The sequence below is a fragment of the Chenopodium quinoa genome, unplaced genomic scaffold (assembly GCF_001683475.1).
Source record: "Chenopodium quinoa cultivar QQ74 unplaced genomic scaffold, ASM168347v1, whole genome shotgun sequence".
NCBI classification, from domain to species: Eukaryota; Viridiplantae; Streptophyta; class Magnoliopsida; order Caryophyllales; family Amaranthaceae; genus Chenopodium; species Chenopodium quinoa.
The window spans coordinates 4,199,435-4,209,799 of NW_018742616.1; the positions used below are offsets into that span (position 1 = coordinate 4,199,435).

The 10,365-nt window shown below is 34.7% G+C and overlaps 1 protein-coding gene across 1 annotated transcript; it reads right to left on the reverse strand.

Annotated features, from left to right (window-relative positions):
• Nucleotides 1-1,225: 1,225 nt before the first annotated feature.
• Nucleotides 1,226-2,871, reverse strand: LOC110721380. Its single transcript, XM_021900516.1, has 5 exons — nt 2,521-2,871; nt 2,249-2,431; nt 2,049-2,159; nt 1,894-1,942; nt 1,226-1,231 (listed from the first exon to the last, which is right to left on the reverse strand). The coding sequence occupies exons 1-5, from the start codon at nt 2,778-2,780 to the stop codon at nt 1,226-1,228; spliced, it is 609 nt and encodes a 202-aa protein (XP_021756208.1). The 5' UTR covers nt 2,781-2,871.
• Nucleotides 2,872-10,365: the final 7,494 nt, after the last annotated feature.

The following is a 10,365-nucleotide window of genomic DNA, read 5'->3' on the forward strand; positions in this document are numbered from 1 at the left end:
TAGTTGGATTATTTTGGGTGATTTATTTTGGTAATTTGTATTTTTAATTATCACCCCACTACACGAAAAGAGCAAATTGGCAACGGTTTAAACCCCCCCCCCTAAGGCAACGGTTTTGAACCGTTGCGTATTTGAGGGTTGCCAAATCCCAAAATAATTGGCAACGGTTCAAATCCGTTGCCAACTCAAGCAATTGGCAACGGTAAACCGTTGCCAATGACCATGAACCCTTTTTTTTTTAAAAAAAAAAAAATAATTGGCAACGGTTAACCGTTGCCAATTGCTTGAGTTGGCAACGGTTAACCGTTGCCAAATACAATGGCACGCTTTTTTATTTTTTTTTTAATATTGGCAACGGTTAACCGTTGCCATTGACCTGTATTCTTTTTTTTTTTTTTTTTGCTGCAATATTGTTAGTATTATAATATTAATATTAATCATAATAATAATAATAATTATTATTATTATAATATTAATATTAATAATAATAATAATTATTATTATAATAGTAATAATAATAATTATTATGATAATAGTAACAATAATTAGTATTATTAATAACAATACATAAATAATTAATAATAACAATCGCAAGAGATGATATAAATTAGAAAAATGTTTCATGTATAGTACATAATTAGTAAGCTAAGGCTAGGATTGATGAAGTAGCTAGCTAGTAAACGATATTTACAAATTAAATGTGATGTAGGTCGCCAACATCTCCCGAATTACATGGAGTTCCTCACTCGTGTATGGCTGTCCCGTTTGCCCCTTGCAAAACTTAGAATACACAAAACGTGAGATAGTAGAAGTGAAGTAATAATAATTGGGGTTAGTTAAATGTGACTAATGCTTGAGATTACAATAAAAGAGCAAGTAAGAGGTTATGGGACGCAATTTCAACCAAAATGGCTCAAGTAAGGCCATTTTGGCTACTAGGATTTCTATATTCGATAATTCTTGTCTATTGAACTCATAACTATTTAAAACATGTCGTTATAAGGCCATTTTGGCTACTATGATGCCTATTTTCTACAATTCATTTCTATTGAACTCATAACTAGTTAAAACATGTCATTATCACTTAGGTAAATGTGACTAATGCTTGAGATTACAAGAAAAGAGCAAGTAAGAGGTTATGGGACGCAATTTCAACCAAAATGGCTCAAGTAAGGCCATTTTGGCTACTAGGAAGCCTATTTTCGATAAAACTTGTCTATTAAACTCATAACTAGTTAAAACATGTCATTATAACTTAGTTATAGGTGACTAATGCTTGAGATTACAAGAAAAGAGCAAGTAAGAGGTTTTGGGACGCAATTTCAACCAAAATGGCTCAAGTAAGGCCATTTTAGCTACTATGATGCCTATTTTCTACAATTCATGTCTATTGAACTCATAACTAGTTAAAACATGTCATTATCACTTATTTATAGGTGACTAATGCTTGAGATTACAAGAAAAGAGCAAGTAAGAGGTTTTGGGACGCAATTTCAACCAAAATGGCTCAAGTAAGGCCATTTTGGCTACTATGATGCCTATTTTATACAATTCATGTCTATTGAACTCATAACTAGTTAAAACATGTCATTATCACTTAGTTAAATGTGACTAATGCTTGAGATTACAAGAAAAGAGCAATTAATATGTTTTGGGACGCAATTTCAACCAAAATGGCATACCTCTTCAAGCTGACGTGTGTTTGTACAATGACTCATCACTATGTCATACATGAATCTCATCACGTATAGGCCACAGTCAACTCCGTTTTCCTGTTGTGCGCACTAGCATGAGGAACAAAGCACATGAATCAAAATGCATAGCAAATAAGCAACATCTTAAGCATTGTAAAGTAAGAAAATCACAACATCATGGGTGAATTACCTTGGGTGCTTTCCATGTAGGACCTCGAGGAGATCGAGGATTTATCTTCTTCATGGTACTACAAAAAATCAAAGTAATAAGTTCAAATTTGACTAGTATAATCAATACATATGAGTTCATATATGAAAGTGAATAACAAGAAATGAAATAAACTAGATGCTTACTTTTGCAGTATGAACCTCACAAGGCGCTTTCTTACTTGAGGTAACCGAGCAGAATCAATGTAGAAGATTGTGTTACTGGAAACACAAATCACAAGTAGGGTCCAATGATAACTACACACGAGACAAACAAATCATAGTTAGCCTGTTACAACAAATAAACTGGGAAAACAAATGAACTTGACTAGCATAATCAGACGTACTCCTCATAGTATGGGATGAATATAAACTTGCCTCCCGCACTCACTGATTTCCTGATACCCCGTTCAGCATAGTACAACACGTCAGCGGAGTTGCCTAAGATTCTAGCAGTGGACATCTGCTCAGGGCACAACCACCCAACTTGACAAGGAGATTCAAGCTCCCATATTTTCTCCTGGAGTGCTCTGCATGCATGATAACACAATGTTAATCGAAAACCAAACGAAAAACACCACTAAACTGAATAACATAAATTGAGTACCAGTTGAATTACCTCATGGATATTTGAATGAGGGAAATGTTAAGCATTGCACCACTTAGAAATTCCTTGACATCTTCTTTGAATAGCCATGCCATTGCATGATCATTGTAGTGGAACATTTCCTTAGGAAGTTGAATTTGGATGGGGCTGTCATTAGGTAACACGCAAACACGGTTGTGCAAATAAGCTAACTCCTGAGATAGTGATTGAAGCACCGTGTCTTCAACTAATGGAGTAGCTTGCGTAGCTGAACCTCGTGAAGGGCTCTTCATCGACGCCTTTCTACTCACCGAGCCATGTTCACTCCTGTTCTTTGGCCCCTCCACCCTCTTCTTCGGAGTTTGGCTTTTCCTCGATGGCTAATAAGACAGATCACACAAATGGTTAGAAAAGATTTCCATCCAACTCTTGGGAAGAAAAGATTAAAGCGTGAAATCTAAATCTTAATTACCTGGTTCATCAACCGTATCTAAGCAGATGGCCATTGCACAAAACTACCTTTGATATAGGTAAATGTAGCTTGTACTAAATACAATAACAACTTAAAAAGGCCTTACATTTGTGGAGGGGGAGCCTTATGCGTTTAATGGAGGGGGAGCTGAGCCTTGCGCGTATAAATGTAGGAGTTAAGTAGCAATTATTGACAAACCCTAGAAATTACAAGAAACTTGTCAATATTAACTAATTTAAAGACCAATTCTTCAAAAACCATAACGATGGAGGAGCGCTATTACGACTTACCTAGCAATGAGGAGCGCTATAACAATGGAGGAGATGCTACATACTTCAATAATGCAAGTATATATGGAGGGAGGCAGAAGAGAAGAGCTGAGTGCGTGCGTGAGGGAGGCAAAAGCAAAAACGTGAGTGCGTGCGTTTTTGGAGGTGAAAGCAAAATCAGAGGTGAAAGCAAAAACAGAGGAGTGCGTACGTGAGGGAGGCAGAAGAACAAACCCCTTCAATGGAAGCTTCAATTCAATGGAGGAATGGTTTGGGGAGAGGGAAGGCGTGCGTTTTTGGAAGTGAAAGAAGAACGTTTGCACAGTCTTGCTGTTTGTATTCAAAAACCCGAATTTTTTTTTTAAATTGGCAACGGTTAACCGTTGCCAATCTACCCCTTTTAATTTTTTTTTAAATTTTATCAATTGGCAACGGTTAACCGTTGCCAAATGTGTCCAAATTTTATTTTATTTTTTTTAAAATGGCGCTCACAGCAAATTGGCAACGGTTTTCATGAACCGTTGCCATAGGGGGGTTGCCTAATTCTTTTTTTTACTAGTGCCCTTAAATTTATTATTTTTCCTTAATTCTTATTTTCCATCTCCTAAATATTTGATCATCTTATTTCCCTACCTTATATCATCCTTGATTATTCCCCAAGCAAGCTCTTTTGCCATATTATTTTTCATGACAACACACTTTCCCTAAATTAATTATTCTTAGCCACCTTAATATTAAACTTTCCATAATTCTTTAGCTCTCTTCTCCAAGTAATTTCTTTAATTTTTTTTTGTTTACCATAATTCTTCTTACATTCTCCTACTATAATTCTTGCATGAGCAAGCCTATAAATACCCCTGATTCATGGCTAAACACTCACACCAAATTCTCTAATTCTCTCTTAATCTCTCTAATTTTCTCCTTCTCTTTTCTTACTTTCACTCAGCCACCACCACAAAACACCACCTGCCACCGCTGGCTTCCACCAGCCGCCACCACCTCCGATGCCGACCACCGGCAGAAGCCACATGCTGGCGTGCTAATTCCCTCTTTTCCGCCACCTTCTTCTCCTATTTTCCTTGTTTTTCTACCTCTTCTTTTTCTTTTCTCTTATTTAATTAATTATTATTATTATGGGGAATTTATAAAAATTATTATGAGTAGTTTTAATTAAATAAAATCAGATTTTTATTCAAGTTTATGAAAAATAATTTATAAGGTTCATGTACATATAGTTGGGGGTTTTTAATTTAATTGTTGTGATTATTTGTTAACCTTATATTAATTAAGGTTATATTTATTTGTAGGGTGTATTTGATCAAAGTTCTTGAAGTTCTTTTGTGTGTGCTAAGCAAGGATCAAAGATACGTTTAGGTGGCTAGATACCTTTGAAATTGATTAGATTGAATAGGCATGTTTTATATGATTTTTATGATGATTGAATTAAATTAAATTGAATTATGATTTATGAAATAAAAATATGTTTAAATAATTTATTTTGATAAATAAATTGGAGGATTATTGATTTTATATCATGTTTTGAATGATTAACATTATTTATCATGTTTTAAAGCAAGGTTTGATTTTGAAAGCATGTTGAATTAAATAAAAAGGTGTTTGAATTAAAGAGGTTTTATTGTATTATTAAAAGCTTTATAAGCATGATTATTATATTAATCCCACTATGTGGATTCGTTGAAGACTATGGACTTTGTATGACCTAGTCTTTCCTCAAGAATAACCTAGAAATAATAGGAGACTAGCTTGGGGGGTGTGCACACTTAGAGAGGAAATTGGGGTTTTAAAAAGAATTGATTTTATTAATCACTATTATTGAGTTATTGAGCTATTGATATTATATTTGAGAATTGGTTTTGAATCATGAGTTTTGGAATTTATTAGATTAATTATTGGAATTGGTTTTAAAAGCATGTTTGCAAATAAATTGGGTTTACTTATCTAGCACTTATCGTACTTAGCATATTTTGCTAATCCGTATTTCCTATTTGTTTTTGTTTGTCCTGTTTACCTTAATGGTAAGAAGTGTTGACTATTTCAGGTGGAGTCAATAATTGAGCATATAGGAGTCCCGGGATGGTCTTCACCTAGATTTAGGAATGTTGGTCTTTGTTTTTATTATGAGTACTTAGGACAATGATTTCTATTTATAGTTATTATTAATAAAGAACGAGTTTGAGTTTCCACTGCAAAGTATTGGTTTTGGTTAGTAGTTTGAGTAGCCTTGCGTAATCACGCGGCGGTAATACGCCTAGTCTATCTCTACGGTATAATTATACGTATTATACTAGTATTTCTGTAGAGGGAGATTTAGAGGTGTTACACCTCTCCTTCAACTTATACAATTGTAGACCTGGATCTATCCTTTACTTAATGGAATGCATTTGCATCTTTTGTCATATGTTTATCTACTCGTTTCTTTGAGCAGTCTAACTTGTTTTACTTCTTTTAGGAAAGCTTCCTTATTGCTTTTGTTTTACGTTAGCAAGGTTATCAGTCTTTGAAACCGGTAACACGAGGGGCAGCCCCCTAATACTCTAGAACAAGATAGAGTATTCAAATTGTTGGTAAAGAACAGTATTTACCTTAATATACACTAACAAGTAACCCCTATAATGGCTGGCCAGCCATATAAGAATTTGTGAACTAAGAATCTCAACTCTGTTAGAAAGTTTACTAATTAAAGATAATTTCGTATTAGTTGAGTTGATCCATTTGGGTTTTTTTTTTGTGAACAAATATCAGACGGGGAGACCAATCAGGAGGTGTGATAGTCAAAGCGACCTTTATCCAATTTCATTTTCTCTCAACAATCAAGCTTCCTCTTTTACTGCTACCTCTTTTCTAAGCTATAGCATGAGCGTTTGGGTCATCTAGGGGCTCCTATATTAGATTTGCTGAGGAAGAATGAAGGAATTGATTGTAATGAACTTTCTAGTTCTAGTATTTGTGGATCTTGTGTACTTGGAGAACATATTAAGTTTCCGTTTGTTTCTTCTTCGTCGAGTACTACTATGCCTTTAATATTTTACATAGTGATCTTTGGTCCTCTCCTGTTTCGAGTTCTGTAAGACATCGTTATTACATATTATTTCATGATGATTTCTCTATGTATTTATGGACTTTTCCTTTGGGTCGAAAATTTGATGTGTATGACATTTTCCTGGCCTTTAAAACCCATATATCCACTCAATTTGAGGTTAATATTAAAAATTTGCAATGTGATAATGATCGGGAGTTTGATAATAGTTCTTTTTGAGACTGACATGTCATTCCGCCTTTCTTGTCCTCACACTTCATCTATAAATTGGAAAGCCCAACTCAAAATTGAGACTATAAACAATATATCTCGTACTCTCCTTGCTCATGCATTTCTCCCTCCCTTAATTTGGCATCATGCTCTCCAAATGGCAACCTATCTTCTTAATGTACTTCCGAGTAAATTGTTGGGTAATAAGTCTTCTCTTGAGCTTTTTTATAAACGGATTCCTTCTTATGGTCATCGATCTCCGGGTTTTTGGGCGTGTATGTGTTTCACAACCATTCATAAGTTGCAACCGAGGTCTACTCCTTGTGTGTTTCAAGGGTAGCCAACTAATCATCGTGGCTATAAGTGTTATGATATGTCATCTCAAAAAATTATTATTTGTCGCCACGTATTATTTGATGAGCATGTTTTTCCCTTTGCGAATGTGCATTCCCCATAATCACATACGTATGACTTTCTTGATGAAGGCTTGTCATCATATGTCATCCACCATCTTGAACAATCTACTCCAACCCCTTCTGATCAACCTAACTCACCGAATAGGTCCAGCTCACCAACTTGGCTCAGTCCACCCCTGGCCTAGCAGTTGATTCCCCCTAATGACTATCCTGTGTCTCTGCTGGTTCATACTCTAACTGGGCCGCACTCTCCTTTACACCCAGGGCCTACTTCCCCTTCTCAAATCCCTACATCCCAAACACAACCCATCACCTCCACTCTAGTTTCACAAGCTATTCCCCTTCCCCAACAAAGAGTTACGTTGTCACATGTAGCCAATGTGGGATATTTAAGCTCAACAGGTTGGCATTGATTGTGGTGAGACTTTTAGTCTGGTGGTAAAACAGGCTACGATCAGCACTGTTGTGAGTCTTTCTCTATCAAAGACATGGCCCATTCATCGATTGGATGTGAAAAATGCTTTTTTATATGGTGAGTTTCAGGAAACTGTTTATATGTACGAACCCTTAGTTACAGGAACCGTGATCATCCAAATTATGTGTGTCTATTGTGTATCAAGATTATGTATGTCTATTGCGTAAGTCATTATATGGCTTGAAACATGCACCTCGGGCTTAGTATAAGAGATTTGCTGATTATGCTGCGTTTATTGTGTTTACTAATAACAAGTGTGATAATTCTTTATTCATTTTCAGTAAAGGGTCAGACATGGCTTATATTTTACTATATGTTGATGATATTATTATCATTACTTATACTAGATTATCACACTACTATATTAAGGGATAAGTTCTTGTAAGCCGTCCACTACTCCGGTTGACACCAAGTCAAAGGTAAGTGCCATGTCTGGTGCTATTTTGATGATCTGACTCTGTATCAAAGCCTTGTTGGGGCTCTATAATATCTTACATTCACACGACCAGATATCTCTTATGCCGTACAGTAGGTCAGCCTCCATATGCATGATCCGAGAGTTGATCATATGTCAGCTCTTAAACGGATTATTCGACATATTCAGGGTACGTTAGATTCGAATTTCATTTATACTCATTTTCTACTTCTACTCTGGTGTTGTATACTGATGCAAATTGGGTTAAGTGCCCTGACACAAGGCGGTCTATCTTTGGGTACTGTGTACTTTTTGGTGACAACTTGGTTTCTTGGTCATCGAAAGACAACCTACACTGTCTCATTCTAGTGCCGAGGACCAGGATCGTGGTGTGGCAAATGTGGTCTCCGAAACATGTTGGGTTTGGAATTCTCTTAGAGTTACATTGTCTGGTTAAAAAGGCTACTCTTTTATACAGCGACAATGTAAGTGCTATTTATTTATCAGGGAATCCAGTTCAACATCTAATAAGGTACGAAACATATTGAAATGGATATTCATTTTGTCATAGAGAAAGTTGCACCCGGACAAGTACAGGTTCTTCACGTGCCATGACGTTATCAGATAGCAGATATATTCACCTAGGATCTTCCGATCCGCTAATTTTATTTGTAAATTTTCGGGACAGTGTTGTCAGCATCCGAATTGAAAGCCTCCTACTAGGCGTATCTTTTGTATATATATATATACACTCTATGGTTCAATGTTAACCTCAAAGAAAATATTCCATAATCTTTCAATAATAACAACATATTTTATTATAAAATATGTTGTAGGTAGGTATTGATCTAGAGCTTCATAATATAACTTTTTTGTATAATTATCATTAATAATTACTTATATAAAATAATAAGGTTAAACTAGAACATTGACATGTATGTAAAGTTTGACTACATGTGTCGGTTATTTTTGGACAAAAAGAGTATCATTTTATCCTTTCAACCTCACAATAATTACAGCTTTCCATACTTTTTTTTTCTTTTGCTTTATTCACCTCTTTCTTATGTAAACCAACCTTTTTATATTCTCTCTCTTACTTTATTTTACATCTACTCGCATTCTTTAACAATTTATTTCTTAAATTGGGTATATGTACTAATGCGAGTAGAACCTACGTAAGTATAAAAGACCCCAGGAAACTTTCTATCAACAAAAAAAAGTAAAAAAATAAAAAATAGAAAATAGCAAAGAGCCCAGGAAACTAGTAATTAAAGTGTTAGTTGAATATCATATGTGAGAGCTCATAATAAGGCAGAATGAAAGATAGAATTTGCAAAATAAAGTAACTAAATTGATTCATTTATCTCCACTAATTCAAGCAATACACCAACATAAAGAAGGTTTTTCTTTTTTAAAAAAAAGGAGTAAAGAAGGTGAAAGAAGTGATTTTTAATCATAATTTTTACAAAGAAAGTGCGTATAAGCGAGAATATGATAAATTGTGAAATTGACAATTAGTACATTAAAGAACACATTAAACAAAAAATAAGATGGAAAAACAAATAGAGGGGTTGAATGAATTATAACTTGTGCATTTTTGTTTTACATACCATGTATATAGCTTTTGTAGTGCTTCTTCGATGTTTTTGACCATATTTTACATTCTGAATGATTTCTTTTGTTTTTATAAGAGCTACTCAAATTAAAACATAAAGCAATTCAGGAGCATACGTACTCTTACCTGCTGGTCTGTTTTATTGTGCGTATAGCTAGCATGTGGTACGATAACCTTTAAGAGCATTAGGTGCCATCGGCAACTCTACTCTATCGTTGAAAGAAGGCTATCCGGAGGTCGCAGCTAAGATTTGCAGCAGCAAGGAAATTGATCCAAGTAGTACATACACTGCTCGATTAATTTGATTGATGATCAGTACTTAAATTAGTGACTGTTTACTGCTGCAAACCCTTGCTGTGACCATCGAAAAGGCTTTCTGTTCTTTATATTGTAATTGTACGTAATGAAAGTGTATTTGTTTCATATTTCAAAATTTAGATGATTAATTCTTTGTGAATGACTGCCTATATTTACGCTTTTGAAGAATTAGAATGGAGCTTTTATTTGTAGAATAGGCCACCCTTCCTCTTTCCTTTATATAGTGTACTCCTTTAGGACACTGGACACGGCAATGGTAGGTTGATGCCGTGTACCACTTTATAAAATGATTTTTAATATTATGAGCACGCATGCTTTTTGATTTAAATGACAATTTTGACATTTTCTTTTACTAAATCAAACAATTAGGAGTTTAGTACAATACATAAAAAAAACCCGCCGCTATAATCAAATACGTAAAGTAATGTTGCGATTATGTTACTATGTGAATTTCACATAAATATATAATATCCTGCAATTTTAAAAGGGAATTAGATGTATTAATAACTTCAAAATTATTATATAGATACGGTGTAATTACTTTTCTATACATGCTTATTAGTTATGATATGAAGTACGTATAAAACTACGTCTAACGTATTTTCTCAACTTTTGGGTTAGTGGGAGATT